At 50.9% G+C, this 18,097-nt stretch overlaps 1 protein-coding gene across 1 annotated transcript; it reads right to left on the bottom strand.

Moving 5' to 3' along the window:
- Window positions 1-2,268: 2,268 nt before the first annotated feature.
- Window positions 2,269-4,970, bottom strand: LOC120691041 (subtilisin-like protease 4). The gene has a single exon (XM_039974000.1). It carries the CDS (start codon window positions 4,763-4,765, stop codon window positions 2,513-2,515), a length of 2,253 nt encoding a protein of 750 aa, XP_039829934.1. The 5' UTR covers window positions 4,766-4,970; the 3' UTR covers window positions 2,269-2,512.
- Window positions 4,971-18,097: the final 13,127 nt, after the last annotated feature.

The following is an 18,097-nucleotide window of genomic DNA, read 5'->3' as shown; positions in this document are numbered from 1 at the left end:
TTTTTCGAATTTTTTATAAATATTTTTGAATTTTTAAATTTGAAAACGAAAAATAGCGAAAAATACCAAAATTTCTCTTCCCGGTAACTAGCGAAAACAAAAAAAACACCGAAATTTCGGCGAAATTCGACCGAAAAAGTTGAACCCTGATACGCATCGCCGCTAGCTGTTCCGGCGTCCTACCTCCTGAACCCTCGGCAGCAGCTCATGCGTGTCCCGAGCGTGTGGAGACCGAGAGATTCTGTGCACCCACACAACAGGCGTGTGTGTACTCGGCACTCGATTGCACACGCCAACACACACACACACACCTCCCCAGCTCCCCTGTTCCGGCTCTCTAGCGGTCAGCTGCTGTACTGTCAGCGTGACTGTGCGGCGTGCGCCTCGTGATGCCGCTGACCGGTTGGTTGACCTGGCCGACCAAAGCCCAGCAGTTGTTCGTGTGCCCGGAACATTATCGCATCGCATCGTCGATCCATCCGGGGTCCAAAAGCCCAGCACTAGTTATTTCAAAAAAAAAAGCCCAGCACTAGTATAATCCCCGACATGAACGTGCAGGCTCAAAGCGAGATGTCCGAGCACGGGAACGGCAGGCAGCTGACGCAAGCGGGACCCCGCAACGTGTAACTTTTGGCAGATGCCGTCAGCAAAAAGATCGGGGATAGGGATGGATGCAAACATTTCCCCGTCCCGTGAGAAAAAAAAATGAAGCGCTTTTGGCAGATCAAAGCGACTGGCATGGATGGATCAGCCCGGGACGGCGACCAAAGCGACTGGCATGTATGTTTTCATCTGCCCATGCATTCCCTTGTTGTTCCTTTTCCTCTTTGGCTCATGGAAGAGTCATGTAGCGCACAGTGACGTACAGTGACTAGAGCGGCAGCTCTCTCCTGGATTTTACTTTAGGGCAAGCAGTGGAGAGAACTCCTGCTGCTGGATCGCCGTTACGGGGGACCTTCTTCCTCTGCTTGCGGTCAAGGGCCATCGACTGTTTTGGACCCGGCCGGCGACGGCGATCTTTATTTGCTTACCTGATCCCGTCGCCTTGCCGAAGGTAACTCCCCAATGTCCGGGTAAGTAACAGCTCCTTGATCCCATAGACCCCTACTACTGATACATCGGTGTGAGGATCCTCGGCTTGAGCTAAAAGACTCGAGTCTTGCTGAAAGTCTGATGAAACTTGTTGCTGCAAGACTCAAGAAGCTGAATGCTTGTTTGGGCCGGCGTGCAGTGCATGCACTTAGCTTAACCAACTTTACGGTCATCAAGATGGTAACGAACGAAAAGCTAGATCTCGGTAGTACCAAGTACCCAGCAAAGCGTCCCTACTCATTTCGCTGCCGCTGTCTGTTACCCACTTAATACAGCGAGCGTCACATGGTGCAGTGCAGAGTTAGTAGATATTTCCAGCGCCACCCGCGATTAAATCTCAACAGTGGAGTTGCTAACTGCCGGTGTGCTGTTACATTACACGCCCAACCCAGGTCATGTTGCTCGTCAAGTCGTGGCCACCATGCTGATCGTAGTACTCCTACTACACTGCGATTGAAGAGCGTAACCGCCGCCTTGTCAATGAGGCCAAGCTAGAGATAAATCGAGGGGATGTATTGTCCATGATTCTATTGCTAGCTCTCTAATTTATAAAGTGAAAATTTGATGATTAGCATTGAGTACTGGCACCCCAAAGCCTACGCAGCTCCGCCTTGCTTCTGATCGTGTGAGCTGAATTACCCTTGTTTTTTTCCCCACTCCAATTCGAGGATTTTGGCGTGTCTACTGTCAGGACCAGTACGTAGGCTTGCTGCGGCTTTGATGAGGATGCAATCATGCAATGCAACAATTGCCGGCGCGTACTGCGCACAGCAGAGCAGCGGCGGCAGGAATTCATTGCTCCGTTTTCACTCGCATCACGTAGTGCTAGTACGGTGGCGCAGGAAATGAATTTTTACAGGCTGGAAAGGAGAGGGAAGGCGTCTTTAAAGTTGACGAAATGAAATGGAGCAGGCACGACTTGAAAACGGGGGAGTAATGGCCGCCTTGCTTTTGCACGCGTATATGACGACGCGGACGCGTCTTCAGTAAATGGCACCCGGCCTCTCGCTCGCTATTACTCCTGTGACGCTTCCTGGCTGGCATTTTATTTACGGACACCCTGGCGGCAACAGCAGCACTGCAGCAGCAACGCAACGCAACGCACCGCTCCCCCCAGCAAGCCAAGCCAACACGGGGCTCGACTTGTTGGGTGAAACCAAACGACAGACAAGGGTAGGCGTTTGCCGTGGTACCCAACGAACGAAATCAAAAGCCTATCGCTTGACAACACTCGCAGATGATCTCCCTCGGTACCTTGCTGCCTATACAACAACAACAACAACAACAAATCACCTACTCCCTTCGCCATACGTACACCACCGGGCACACTCAATCTTATGATAACCTACCACTCACTGCCACTGATAAGTAACCTTGTTCTGACTGACACGATTGCGCCGCCATCAACAACATACTACTACTACGCGACGGCCTTGGCCGGCGGGATCACGATCGGGCTCCTCACGACGTGCTCCTTGGACACCCACTTGAGGTTCCCCTCGGCCCCGCCCACGGCCGGCTGCCCGTTCCACCGCACCGTCACGCTGAAGCTCTGCTTCTCGTTCGCCCGCGAGAAGCGCAGCATCGGGGGCCGCACCACCACGGACACGCCCCTGGGCATGTCCACCGCCGCCGTGTACACCGAGTCCGCCTTCCCCACGTTCGTCACCGTGCGCCGGACCGTGATCGGCTGGGACAGCAGCTTCACCACCAGCGACGGGTAGTTGAGCTCCGCCTCGGTGATGGCCTTGAGCTTGCCGCACGCGATGCGCCGCCCGACTATCTCCTTCACGCCGTCGTCCCCGAGCCCCAGCCCGCAGAGGTAGGCGATGTACTCGCTGGGGCCCAGGTCGTACACCAGCCCGGGGTCCACGGCGCGGGACGGGTTCACGTACCCGGCGCCCATGGCGTAGGAGCTCGCCCGCCGGTACTGCTCGTCCTTGATGGGCACGCCGGCGTGGTCCGCCACGTCCGAGGACGTCATGATCGCCGACTTGATCGCCGCGGGGGACCAGCTCGGGTGCAGGCTCTTGATGATGGCGGCGATGCCGCTCAGGTGCGGCGTCGACATCGAGGTGCCCGACTCCATGAAGAAGCTCAGCCTTACGTCGTCCGCGAACTCGGGGTGCATCTCGCTCGGCGCCCACGCCGCCAGGATGTTCATGCCGGGCCCCGTGATGTCCGGCTTCAGGATGCCCGGGCTCGCCTTGTTCGGCCCGCGCGACGAGAAGAAGGCCACGGACGGCGCCGGGGACGACCCCATCACCGTGCCCCGGAAGCTGATGCTCGCCGTCGGCTTGGCCGTCGACCTGATGTAGGCCGCGATCTTTGACCCGGCGGCGTAGCTCACGTGCGACGCGGGCAGCACGTGGGCGTCGGCGAAAGTGGTGTACCCCTCCGCCGCCTTGTTCATCAGGATCATGCCGGCGCCGCCGTACGCCGACACCATCTGCCCCTGCTCGACGTGCTCGCTGATCGACCGGCTCTCGCAGAGGACCACCTTGCCGCGCACCTCCGCCTCGACCAGCGTGCTGCAGTCGCGGGCGTCCGGGTCGCCGTTGCGGCCCGGGAACACGAGCGGGAGCTGGCGCCCGGCGGTGTTGTTCCGGGGCTGGAACAGGGACTCGCCGTCCAACTCCTGCCCGTTGCCGAGCCTCACGCTGGTGCGGATCGCGCGGTCCATGGTGCCGGCCGCCACCGTCAGCATCCACGGCGCGCCGTTCCGGATGGTGCCGGCGACGGGGCCGTCATTGCCGGCGGCGGCGCTGACGAAGATGCCGTGCTCCATGGCCTTGAACGTGGCGACGGCGATGAGGTCGTAGTTGAACTGCGCGCCATCGGTGGCGCTGATGGAGAAGGAGAGCACGTCCACGCCGTCCTTGACGGCGGCGTCCAGACCGGCGATGATGTCCATGATGGAGCAGCGGCTCCGGGCGCACACCTTGTATATGGCGAGGTGCGCGTGCGGCGCCATCCCGGACGCCGTGCCGTGCGCGTTCCCGCGCACGGCGGCGTTCTGGACGAAGTTGCCCGCCGCCGTGCTCGCCGTGTGCGTGCCGTGGCCCGCGTCGTCGACGGGCGGGGCGGTGTTGTTGATGGCGGCGCTCCCGAAGGCGCGCGCGCCAATGACCTTGTTGTTGCAGCCGGCGGCGGCGATCGACCTGAACTCGCAGGTGCCCTTCCACTTCTTGGGCGGCGGCGGCAGGCCGGCGTCGCCGAAGGACGGGTGGCTGGGCAGGATCCCGGTGTCCAAGAGCCCAATCACCACGCCCCGGCCGAACCCGGAGCGGCTCCAGAAGCCGTCCTTGCCGAGGTGGAGGCCGAGGAACCCCGGCGAGTGGGTGGTCGCGAGCGGCAAGAACTCCTCGGGGTACAGGCGCAGGCACCCCTCCCTGTTCCTGAGACTCTCCGCCTCCGCGTCGGTGAGGCGGGCGGCGAACCCGTTCAGCACGTGGCTGTACGAGTGTATGATTCTGGGGCCATCGTCGCTCGCCGAGTCCAGCGTGGACTCCGGCAGGAAGGACCGGTGCCACTCCTCGACCGAATCGGTGCTGCCGTCCTCTCTCGGCTCGAGATGAACCACATAGTTCTTGCGCTCCTGCGCGAAGGAGACGGCGAGCAGCGCAGAGGACAGGAGGAAGAGGAGGCCAAGGTGGCTTCTTTGGGTCCTCATGAGGCCCAGGACTGGAGGAGGAAGACAAGGGGATGTCGCTGCTGCTGCTGCTGCTATTGCTGGATGCTGCCTTGGCCTTACTGCTCCCTAGCGCCGAATCAATTTGAAGTGAGGGGGCAGGGGAGGGGAGTGGCGTGGCAACGACGAGGGGGTGCCGGGGTTTATGTAGGCGGCAGTGGGTGGGGGAGGAGTGAGTGAGTGATGGGCCGCGCAGGGCACTGGCGGTGAGCTGGAGAGCAGAAAAGAAACGAAGCAGGAGGGAGAAGGACTGGGGATTGATTTTGAATTTGATGATGCCATGGCGACCGTTGGATCAGAAAACGACGTGTCAATCGGCCTGCTCGCCCTCGCCCCTCTAGAAGTCTGGGGCTGGAGTTTACTTTCCGGCGAGGTCCATGGATTTTGTGCTGTTGCTTGACGCATTCCTTAAAACAAACGTAATGACGTGTACTAGTAACTGACCCCGTCAGTTTTAAGGTAGGGTAACTTTTAGGATGGGAGATGATGGATCCTTGTAGCAGTACAAGAGTACGCAACAGATTTCCGGAATAGTTTTGTGGTACCGCTTCGGTCGTGCGAGAAATCATCCCGCATTTGAATCCCCCCCGCGGTGTTGGGGTGCCCACTGCCAGCCATAGACAAGGGTAGTGTTGTGTTGTGCTCGGAACAGCACGGGCCACCAGTGAGATGAGAGGCACGGCCGGGCGCCGGCACCACCGCAGCCGCAGCGACATCCACCCCTCCCTAGTCCCTACCCGTGGGCCGTGGATGGCTGACCGCTGCTCGCCACGCCCACGCGTGAGCTGGACGGCCCGGACGGCAGCGACTCTCGTGTCGTCTCGTTTCGTATTCGAGCTCTCCAGGAGCACTGTGCATCCATCCCCTCTCCTCTCCAAGGATTACATTACCGGCGATACAACATTTATCAGTGAGCTCCGGTAATAATAATCGGTGAAAAATCGCCAAAACCGATCGGTAAAGGGACCCAAATTTAAAAAAACGAAAATCGACAATTTATCGTCGATAATCGATGCAAACCGAACGATTTATCGCGTCGCCTACTGAAAATATGTTTTGGTAGTGGAAAAAATATAAAGGTTTGATAGCATTTAATTTTTTAGGTTGTGTATTGTATTATATTAGATAAATTACACATATATGCACAATTTTGCACTTGAAGCCAATGCCAATCTTTTCTCCATGTTTCCAAACTAAGTCCTGATTATCAGACATTTACCTGCAAGAGGGAAATCGAACCATGTCTATGTCAAAATTATGCTACGAATAAATGATATTCACTCTTAATTTGTACCATTTAGGCATACAATATAAAGTAAATGCATGCACCTTGTTTTCCTATTTAACATAGCATATTGTACAACAATAAATTTTTCTCCGGGACTAATATCTAAAACTGTAGCCTAGATTTTAGATCTGTGATACAACCAACCATCCAAGGAATATTGTATACCAATGTAGTATATTTGGCCAAATCGATGAGTAGAAATACAAAAGAAACTGACCTGAACTGAAAATCATCCGATACAAATCGATAATCAACGATTTACCTCGATTATCGACGCCACGATCACAGCTCCCTCGGTCCCAGCTGCAGCATCATCGATAATCGCCGCATATATATCGATTATTGGCCTTAATCACACGAAAAATATTTTTTCCCTAAGCAAACAATTGTTGCTTTCAATATGTGACAACACTCTGGAATCAAAAGAAGGTCTAGTTTTTTATAAAAATAAGTTCTCTACTTTTTATGAATTTTTTTAAATTTTTGAATTTTCCATTGAAATCCACCGAAATTCTAGTCGGTTTACGTTTTCAGCTAGCATCGGTAACAATAAATTTCACCGATAATAGCGGTTTTGTATTTCATGCTCCTCTCTGGCCTTTGCATGCAGGATGATGCATTTGCCTTTGCCTCGGTGGAGGCTCGAAGCTGATGGCGCGATCGGTGCGGTTGCTTTCGGGCTGGGGCCCACCTGTCGGCGACAGTGCTAATGATGCGCTGGTGGGCCAAATCCTGGCAGCATTCTTTTCTGTGGCGGAGGGGTGGTCAATCATTCTTTGACCCCGCGGCGGCTTTCCCGTCCGCAGACTAGACAGGTGTCCGTCTCAACTCTGAACAGGGATTTCGCCGGAATCGCTCGTCGCTTTGCGCCGGGAGAATGCTGGAGATCGAGAGTGGTGCTTTGGATTATAAAATGGCAAGAGGAGCCCTCTTTTGTCAAGGATGATGGAGTATTACTAGAGTACCGCCCATCGAGTTCGGCTTCGCTTTCGTACCCCGCGATTGTTCGGAAGATGCTCCAACATCTTGACGTGGAGACGGGAATTCCAATGCCCCCGCACTGCATCATGCTTTGCAGCAAGCAACGATGAAACAGGCGTTCTCGAGAAGCAGGAACCGGACAGATAGACGATATACTACTATGCGTTTCTTTCTCACAGGCGAGCACTACAATCCCATGGAATGGAGGCATGGATTCTGAGTACTTTACTAATCGCGGCGGATGATGAGGCATCAGCAGCGCCAGACTAACAAGCTCCCAGTGTTTCAGCAATGATGCAGGGGAAGCCCTTTCGCGGATCCACCAAACCCAGGCATGATGCTGTGCCCGCCGATCAGAGCACGATCACCCTCCACCAGTTCTCATACGCGGCTCGCCGCTCCCCTCGGCGGCGCCTCCTTTTTCCCGGTAGTCGCGCGCGCGGCCGGCCGCCCCACTAGCCCGGTTCCCCAGCCGCACCAACTGCCTCGGGCGCGCACTCCCTGGGCTCGTCCCCCCCCCCCGCGCTGCTGGTTCAGTGGTTTGGGTTGGGCGCAAACAACGTCGACCGCAAATGCGCGAGCCAGCAGCCAAAGCTTGCGACTTCCGGCGACCGGACCGGACGCGGATCGGCTAGCCGTGGCAGTCTTATCGCGATTGAACCAACCACCAGCACGCCAAGGCAACACGTGCGCCGATACCGGCGTGGCGACCCGCTGCCTGCCTGCCTTTCACCGGCCTCGGCGGCGCCTTGCGCTTGGTGGCAGGCTGGCTGCTGCTGGGCGAGCGCGCACGCTTGCAGCTTGCTCCCTGCTGCCTGCTGCCTGCTGCGGCCATGGCCCGCCTGCCGTGCTTCAATAATTCAATTCCCATGCCCGATGCAGAGTTCTGCAGCCAGCAGGCGGCTGGCCCCTTCCGGCTGCCAACCTGCCTGCATGCCGCCTCCTCCCTCTGACTTGTGCTCAAGCCTGATTTCAAGGACCTGTTCATATCTCACGGGCTCACGGCTCCCAGCTGTTGATGCCTGATCAGGCACCATGCTCTCGGATCGTAACGCACATCGTTTTCGGCTTCTCGCTGGAGTACATCTAGCTAACAAATCTTATCTTGGCAGGTAGTAATCTATCTGGAGCATAGTTGCTAGTAATTACAAGTGAACTTGCCGTCAGCGTTAGGGAACTAATGATCGGCTCGCCACTTTGCTCCCCATGCCTCGCGTTCGCTTTCGTGGCCCCTGCACACGGTTGGGAACTGGTGGCCCCCGGGCCATGCCGGACGCTGCCTGGGATAAGCCCCGCGCCGAATTCCTCTCCTCTGCCCGACAGGTATCTAAAAGAAATGGTTGCGTTGCGTCGCGCTGCTGCAGCCTGCAGGTTTGATGATTGATCGCCCAAGGCATCGACTGGTACGTACGTCTGCCTAACCTAAAGCCAGCCACTAGCCGCTATGAGAGCAAAGATAATTAGCTACCACTTCTAGTAGGAATATTTGGTACGAGTATTTATTATTTGTATCGTCTCCGATCCATGATGGCCAATGAGTAAGTATGTATATACTACACTCTCATCGATCACATCCCAAGGCTTTTCCTCCTTCTGCTTATGATGGCACAAATTTAAAGTTGGCCGAAAAATATCCTCTCCATTTATGAGTTGCGTTTCTTTAGTCCATGATGCACATCGATCCATGCCCCGAGTTGGAATAATATAGGTACCGAATCGATCGTGGATAAGAATGCTTATGCTTAGCTAGCTAAACCGCCTGTACTTATCCCTGACAGTGGATCGTGCCCAAGGGCCGAAAGGGCCTCCAAACTGGAAAGCCTAGCTTTACGGATCGTCTGTGGGCTATATATACAAAAGGGTCGAGTTGGATTGGATTGGCCCATAAAAAGATTGGGCTATACACGCGGCCCGAGTTGGTTCAAGGATTCTAGGAAGCGAGTCGGCCCGACGATCCTGAAATGGATTCTGCCCTTTGTGTCTCCCTCGCAGAGTCGTCCTCGGCCTCCTGAGCCGTCACGGCGGAGGCGGCGATTGGAGGTGTCATCGGCGGCGGAGGCGGCAGCGATTGGAGGAGTCATCGCAGCGCCGGCAGCCTTGCCAAGCCTGTCGCGGTCTCCCCGTTTGTCTTCTCGTCCGGATCTACTGTCCCCCAGCGGCAACCCTACCAGTAATGGCGCTTCTTGGATTCTTTCCAATGTCTGAGATTCGTGGAAGGTTCGTCCGTTGCTGGCTTTGCTCTGCTCGGCCGGCCGCTTGCCCAGATGCCGATACCATCACTTGCCTATGCAGGAAATAGCACAAAAGATTGGTGAAGTGATTGCCTTGCTTGGAGAAAGGGATCAGCAAAGTGATTTGTTTCTGAATCGTCCAAAGTGATTGATGAAGTGATTGCTTTGTTCTGTAGGGTGCAGACATGGCCACTCTTTGTAATAGTCTTGTGTTCTAATGCTTCTTCACTTGATATTATCCATTACTCAGTACTGATGAAGAAACTATGCTACAGCCAAGAATTTGTGATCGTGACTTAATTTATATACTTGTTCAATACTGAGGGTGTTCAAAGATGCAAGTGCAATTTAGTTTAAGTCAAATTTGGTGAATGTAATTTATTATTTCTTTTTTACATGTAATTTATTTTTTCTAATGACACATTTGTGACACCCTAGGTGTCTGCACAGTACAATTGTATTGATTTTATGCATCATGTGTTTATTTCGCCCAATCCCCACCGGAGCAACCTCGCCGTCGATTCCGTGCACCGACCACCGCTGCTCATCGTCGACGACCCCCTTCCAGCTGCCTCCTCCGCGACCCAACCCCACCAACGGGTAGCGCTTGGCGCCCTGAACCTCTCCAGCCCCTTCACCCTCGCCGCCGGCGACAGACCTCGCCGGATTCGGTCGGTCAACGCCCATCCCCTGCTCTAACTCCGGCCAGGGGCATATCTGCTAGAAATCGAATTCTTTTAGGGGCCTGTCTGCAGGTTTTCAATCCTTTCTCATTTGTTTCTAGGCTGAACTTTGAAAATACATAGAAATTCGTAGAAAAATCAGAAAAATAAAAACCCAAATGTTTTGGAATCCTTGTTACAATAAATACAAGTTTTGTTACATGCAAATCTTCATTTTTGGTCTGTATTTTAATCCAAGAAATAGAATAGAAATAGTAGGCTTTGGTTATTCTAGGAGTTCTAGCTAGTAACTTCATGTGATTTTTGGCTAGATTATGTCTTGCAGTGTCGTTAGCATCTGGTAAAAAATTGAAACCTTTTTAACATCATTAGCTAGGTCAAAGTCTCCAGATTCTTAAATCTACTAGTTTAGCTAATTTATTTGTACTGGTAGAAATAATCAAGTTCTGTGTGGTCAAAGTTTCCAGATTCTTAAATCTACTAGTTTAGCTAATTTATTTGTACTGGTAGAAATAATCAAGTTCTGTGTGTGAAACTTTTTTCATGATCACATGTTACTAATACTTTGTTGTTGCCCAAGTTTGAGAAATTTTTTATCTATTTAACTATTTCTTTTATTTAATGCTTATTAACTAGACTTTAATTGTGATAAATAGTTTCCTTTACTAGAAAACTCTGAGAATTTTCTTAGAACTATATTTTGGTATTGTGTTCATGTCTGTAAAATTTAGGATCCATAATCTCTATATAACTTTCTGTATTAATTAGTTTTACCATATGTAGTTTATTTTGGTCTAATTTATTACTTCCGTTTTATGCCTATATAAATTCTGAAAAATTTATTAGGTGTTCATAATAATGTGGATCCTGTTATGAAAAATTTTGAGCTTCAAAAGTTCTGTATTTTGTTATGTAGAAATTGATCTTGCTCTAGGTTTAGTCTGAATAACTGTTTTATTATGATTAATTGGTGGCATGAAATGGAATGAATTTTTTAGGGTAGAGTGCTCTCTGTATTTACTGTTTGAAGTAATTTTACTGAAGATAGATACTATTTTTATACTGAGTTACTCAATTCTTTACAAACCATGATTTATATGCTATATAAACTATTTGAAACTTACTTTGTAAGTTTAATCAAATTGTCTTGTGATGTTAACCATGTTATTTTGTGTAGTCATAGATGTTAAATAACTACTCTATAAACGATTGCCCATATGCTTAGTTATGTTTGTTATCTTTTAAATTGCAACTTTATCGTGAAGTGTGTTTGTGTAATACTGTTCTTGCATCACATATAGATACGACTGCTCTAGCGGACGGGACGTACGAGCTGATCCCGGAGTCCGAAGAAGGTGATCAAGAAACCTAGCAGAACACTGCTGTACTGACTGAAGACCTGGACCAAAGTTCGGAAGAGCCCAAGGCTAATCTAGTTAGCGGCTACCGCGAAGGCAAGCCCCGGACATAACCCATATTTCAAATTATTCCAATTTATCGTTATTACTTACTTGTGCATTTACAGTTCTTAGGATTTGAATTGAAACCCTAGATGCATGATCCTAGGAACCTACGTACTGAACACTAGACCTGAGTTCGAATAATTGATATGCTTATAAGACCGGTAAAAGTCGAGTGATTGCCTGTCACTAGCGAGCTCTATAGGAATTGCTTGTTTACTTTCTGCTATCAATATAAGGACAACGGACGAGGTCGTGTTCGATATCATGACCTTGTGTGAGACCTCGTCTGTGTTGATGAATTCTGCTAAGGTCGCGGTGTGTGGTAGCGGTGGTTAAGTTTTTGAACGTACTAGCCACATGCCGTAAATATGGTACGCGGTAAGCCTAGTAGCCTATCAGACCGGTGAGTGGATATACCTTTCACTCTCTCTTAGAGATAGGTTTTTATTTATGTTTATGTTGCGCAACACCGCGGCTACAGGGAGGAAGATGGTGCCCTGTAGTCGGGGAGAGTGACACTATCCACATATCGGAATGAAAGGTAAACGGTTGTTTGGGAACGACCCGACGGTGTTCCAAACGTGTGGATTAGGTCTGCCTGGCCAGGTTAACAAATTTCGATTCGAATCGTCCGCTTCTCACGCTTTGGGACTGCTTGATCCCTTTGCCACACAGAGTAATAAAAGCAACATTATTATGATCAATCTTGATGTTTGCTTAAAGTTCTACCATGGTTGAATAGGATTAATTGCTTACATAGAATGGTTAATTAACTAGAATATGGAAAGCTAAAATGTGAAGTAAGGACCTACTCTTTATTGCTTTTCAGCAAAAGGAAAACCAGAGCCACACAGACCCCTGCATAGTCTAGTTAGGCGGGCTAAGTATACCCGATGACGGTTAAGTCTTGCTGAGTATTAGAATACCTAATACTCAGCCTTGCTGTTGAAACCTTTTTCAGGTATGAGTTTTGAGGACCAGATCGCTAGTCTGTCTTGGCCCTGCTCTTTGCCTCCTGGCTGGTCCGTAGAATGGGATCCGTCTTCGACCGGCAATGACCTTGACGAGTGATACCATGCTTGGGCTAGCTTGGTACCCTTTTGCGACGTGTTGTAGCCTTCGTGTTTTGTTTCCGCTGCTTAAACTCTGAACGTTAAACTTATGGCTTGTATAACTGTTTTACTGAGTTGGGATCTGTAATAATATTTTGAACTGGTTTATAATAACTACTATGCTTGTGTTGTAAAATATGTGGTTGTAATATCTCTGGACTCGCCTTCGCGCGGTGTATGCTTGTTCGATCCGAGAACCGGTGGTTGTATCGGGACGTTACCCGACAGACCAAGAATTGTTCCGTTTGAAGTGCGTTTGTGTCGGAGTTGCCTTTATAGTGATGACCAACGCACTTGAGCCGGGATAATTCAGGTGGTTCTGCCACAACATTTATTAGCTACTCAGCTAAATTACTAGTGAAGGCTCAGTGAAGACCATTGAATCGCTAGTGGTAGCACAAATTGCTAGTAGCAGCATATGACTGTGAGGGCCCTTGGATTGCTGGTGGGCATGGATCCTTGGGCTCCAATAAGATCCTAAGTGGATTAGGATTCTATGATATTAAGGATAGGATTGGATCGAGTTGACCCAAATTAGTTGGGGCTGGAGTGGGATTGGATCTAGCTAATAACAAAATAGGATTGGAGTGGGGCTAGGGCCGGATCGTGACCCATTGTCAGGGCTGGCTGTACTACAACTGTACAGCATTTCCGATCCCGACCTTGCTACTACAATAAGTTCCGTGTTATGCCTCTTTCGTGGGGCCGTGCGTGCGTTCCAGCCTCCATGCCTTGAGCCCTGCTCGATGGTCAAAAACCGCCAACACGCTCGAACGCACGTGCAAGCGTCCAAGATACAGGCACGCCGGTGCATGCAGGGGGCGGATCGGGAGAGAGAGGATAAGTCCAACTAGGTAGTGGTCGTTCGCGAGGCGACCAGGCTAGCTTGAGATGAAAACGAAACCCAGCCCACGTAGGCACCCGCTCTCTCTCTCGCAACAGCTTGCAGACTGCTGTCGCCTCGGCGTTGCTTCCATGGCATAATGATCGTGGAAGGCAAATGCCAATGCATGGACGCGCGCCGATTGCCGGGACGACGACCGCGCACCCACCCAGTATCCGCTGCCATTTTTCGCACCAAATCATTTGGGAGGGAACAAGCTCGCCGGAGCATCGCAACAAACTGGCCACATCACATCAATCATCGGCCGAACCCGAACGGCGCGGCGCCTGTGGCCGCCCGCGCCTGATGACCAGCGCTCACGCGGTGGTAAAACTTGGCGGCCTGAAGAAGCGTCACACGGCACCGTCCCACGGACGGGTCTCGTAGTACGTGGCGAGGGCGAGACCATGCATTGCTGCCAGCCGCCGCGGAGTTTTCTTCCGGCCGTGAGCTCGCGTGGCCTGGACGTGCAGTGCAGCGCTGTGCTGGGCGACCAGAGGCCGTCCTGATCGCCCGGCGTTACTGCGTCGGGCTGTCGGGCTCGGGCGTGCCCCGGCACGGACGGGGAGCTTGAGCTAGTAGTAGTAGAAGATATCATTGCGCTGACGCGGACTTGAAGGGTAGAGTAAGTACGTTCAATAATGTGGGACGGAGCGAATGGCCCGGACGCCGGCCTTGCCCGGTTCCCTCAGCAGCCCCCAGCGCGCGCGGCGCGGCTGCCTGGCATTCCCCGCCCCAGGGCCAGAAAGCGTGCACGGCCAGGGGCGCTCGGCGGCAGGGTTGGGTCGGCCACCCATTCGTTTCCAACGCCATCTCCTGTGCACTTGTCGCTTGCACGAGCGCGGCAGCGCGCGCCGGAGTAGGGTAGCCAAGCCTGCTAACCATGCGACGCCGGCCGTGGCCCGGTGGCCTGCCCAACTTGCCCCATCCTTTCCTGTGTCCTGGAACAGCCGTCAGATGGAGACCCCACGCCCCGCGCGATAAAGAACGACTACAAGTCGTCCCAGCGAGCCTGCCAATTGCCAAGAACGACGACTGGATGATGACCACGCGATGCACCGCCCATGCCAATATGCCATGCTCTCCGTCTCGCGGAAGAGAAGGGAAGGGGGCGCCTTGCGCCTGCGCCTGCGCGGGTCAATAATTGTGCAGAATCTTGTTACCGTGCACGGCATGTACTAGCGACTACTAGGTATCTACCGACGTACCATAGCGTAGTTGCTGATGGAGTGCCGCTGTCCCAATACACTACTAGTACACTCTTACTTCTCCAGCATGCAGCTCGCAGTGATTTGTAGTAGCAAGGGGGTGTTTAGTTGGTGAAAAAGTTTGGGTTTGAGTATTGTAGTATATTTCGTTGTTATTTAACAATTAATGTCTAATAATAAATTAATTAGGTTTAAAAGATTAGTTGGTAATTAGTTATTTTTTCAACTATATTTAATACTTCATGCATGTGTCCGAAAATTCGATGTGACAGTTACTGTACAAACTTTTTCACAAACTAAACACAGCCTAAGATACTACTACTGCAGAAGCAGAACAGAGGTGTAGAAGAAGAGACTTTGGAAAGCAGCCGTAATAAGCTTGGAGTACTACTAGTAATCAGCTCGCGGTGAAAAGTGAAAACAAAAAGGGAAGGCGCAGGCCGATGATGAGGAGCGATATATGCGATGCGGTTCTCAACGCAGCTGTCGTAGCTTTCGTCGCCTGAAAAGCTGTGAGAATTTTCAGCTTTTTGAGGGCCAATAAAGCGCAACCCCCCCCCTATAATGACAAGCAGCAGCAGTACTTTCTGTCCGAAAGACGCCATTGTCGTCGAGGAAGCCGCCGCTGTCTGCCCGAGCAGGAAACCTCCGCTTCGGGCCCGTTCTTCGGCGGCGGCGCGTATGGAGCACCGCTTGGCAGGAAGATACTGCCTTGCTCGTCTCGTACCGGGGGGGATACCACGCCTCGATTGATGCCATGCCACCATGGTTTTAAATCGCCGGCTAAGGCATTTAGCGACAAGGTCATCGTTACGGTGTTTAGCGGGCTATAGCCGGCATTTAGCGAGTTTTAGCTGGTTTTAGCGGACTAAATGCCATAACGGTTGTCCTTCCTAGAGGCTATAGCCGTCTTTAGCGGAAGCTATAGCTGGCTATTTAGAACACTGCATGCCACACGTTCTCTACGTCTCGACGTCGCGATAACAAAAAGTAAAAAAAGTTGGGAGCAGCCACGCCGTCGTTCAAATTCTGCTCGTTACGTTTGTGCTGCCTGCTTTGGAGAGAGAGAGAGCTAGTACCGGAGCTTGCGTTTTGTAGCCTGGAAAGTGCAGGATGTGGTAGCTGATCTGAAGGGCGACTGGTGTAATCACCATTCAGTGCGACCTTCTGTTCTGTCTACGTCCGCGCGGTGTGCATATGCTTTTCGTTGTTTCTCCGCGCTACTGGTACCGGATCTTGAGCTGGAGCGAGAAAGGGATCGCGCTGGCTTGGCAGGGTGGATTGGATTTGGATTCCTCTTGCACTGTGGAAAAGTTAGTTTGCTGCTCATCGATGGCGAAGTGAGTATTGGAATTGCATGGCCGCATCAATCGGTTGACTACCTGATCGTCGCTTCGAACACACACACACACACCACTCCATGAATGTCTTGACCTCGACCTGAATGACAGGCAATTGCATGCTGAGTTGCTGACCAAAACTATGGGCCACGGCACGAGTCAAGAATGGAGGTTGCCGCCCATGCTCAAGTGGGCCAAATTGCACATGTACTTGGGCCCTGAACTTAAAATATCAGGCAGCCCCGGGTTTATGGGAAATCATAAAAATACTTGGGCACAATCTTCCATTCCCAAAATTTCGGCCCACGAACGTTTCCCCGACGTCTTTCCGACGACAAAACTCTTCCTCAGTTCCTCGTTCCTCCTAAAAAAAAGTAAAGGAAAAAAAAACTCTTCCTCCTTCCCGCGTTTCTCGGTTGACGAGAAACGGAGAAAGTCGTCCCTCCCCCTGCCGTCGTTTTTGTTTGTTCCTTCTCCTCTCGCAAGTCGCAACTCGCAATTCCAGTTTTCCACGGCAATTTCCTCGCGCAGAACGCGTTACTTTCTCCGCGTCGCCAATCGCCGTCGCGTGCTCCCTACAGTCACTGCTATTCACGAAACCACCGATCACCTACGTGTTTGATCTCAAACGGTCAGGCTCACACCATAAACGTCATATACTACCCTCATACTGTCACGCGCACGCTGTTCCCGCTGGAGGTTTCATAAACATTCATGCACATTAATAAATTACCATATCACCATTTTAGATCACGTGGTGATGGATTAATGAAAAGAGAGACGAAATGCGTTTTATCTAGACGAAATGCGTTTTAGATCACGTGGTGAGGGAGTATATGATGATGTTAGTATATGATTCACTAATGACGTCATTAGTAAAATATTTAGTATATATTAAGCAATATTGATAAACCTTAAGTTAGATTAAGATTGTTGAGAAAATAAAAAAACTATTAAAGCACGACTCCATAAGCTAAACATTGTAAAATTACTTATTTTTTCTAATCTTATTTCATGCGATATGACATATACATGTAACTAAACATCATCTCTATTAGATTGGACACGTACAGAACCAAACATGAGAATTTGTATGCACTCAGCCTGGCTCATGGGAGCTTGTCTCACATTTGCGTGTTAGGCTAGGATCACGTAGGCAACCAATCAGACCATTATGATTCGTTGATGTGGCACTTTTGGAAGTATGGATGGATGGAAGCGGATCGGATCTCATTCGCATGAAAATGAATTTCCATAATTCGAATATCTTCCTTTTACATTTCTAGGATGGAAGTAGATCGAATTCGCATGGAAACGGATATTTTGGATATTCATCTTCCAAATTCCATCCCGTCATGGAACGCAACAAAACCGAACGATCCGTTGGGATTGGCCTAAGGCCTGGTTTAGCTGCGAAATTCAAGATTCCAAATCTATCACATCGAAAGAGAATCTTACATGCATGGAGTATTAAATCTAGACAAAATGAATTGCATAGTTTGCTTGTAAATTGCGAGATGAATCTAATAAGACTAATTAGGCTATGATTAGACACTAAATTGCTACAGTACACATGCTTTAATGATAGATTAATTAGGCTCATTAGATTCGTCTCGTAATTTACAGACGAGTTCTGTAATTAGTTTTATGATTAATCTATATTTAATACTTCAAATGTACAAAAATTTCATTTTTACAACTTTACACGGGCAACTCAACGAGGCCTAAGCTTCCTTTACCAAAACCAAAACATAAAATAGAAAGATTCCGTGCAGTTCTTGACGGAACCTTGCATGTTAAGTAAGGACTTTGCCTAGTAGGAATGCACTAATCGTACCCACTAGGAACGCACTAATGGCACCACTTCCTTGCTCAAACCCTCACCCTCCCCTCTCCTCCGGTCCTGGGACTGCAAACATTGACATTTGCAGTTTTGCCATTGGCCCCCACATTTCATAGGCACAGATGATCCTACCGTGTCATTCACTAGGAGTGGCAAATTCAGGAGTGGTCAGTGTTTACAGTTTTTTCTCCGGGAGGACTTGTGGGCATACGCATCCACGGCAGATGACGGCCCGGTCCGGTTCCGACGGCTAGTGGCTGTGGCTCCTGGGACGCGCAGTCT

The sequence above is a fragment of the Panicum virgatum genome, chromosome 9N, assembly GCF_016808335.1.
Source record: "Panicum virgatum strain AP13 chromosome 9N, P.virgatum_v5, whole genome shotgun sequence".
Lineage (NCBI taxonomy): Eukaryota > Viridiplantae > Streptophyta > Magnoliopsida > Poales > Poaceae > Panicum > Panicum virgatum.
Note: the sequence above shows the minus strand (reverse complement) of the source record. Positions and strands in the feature narration are given on the sequence as shown.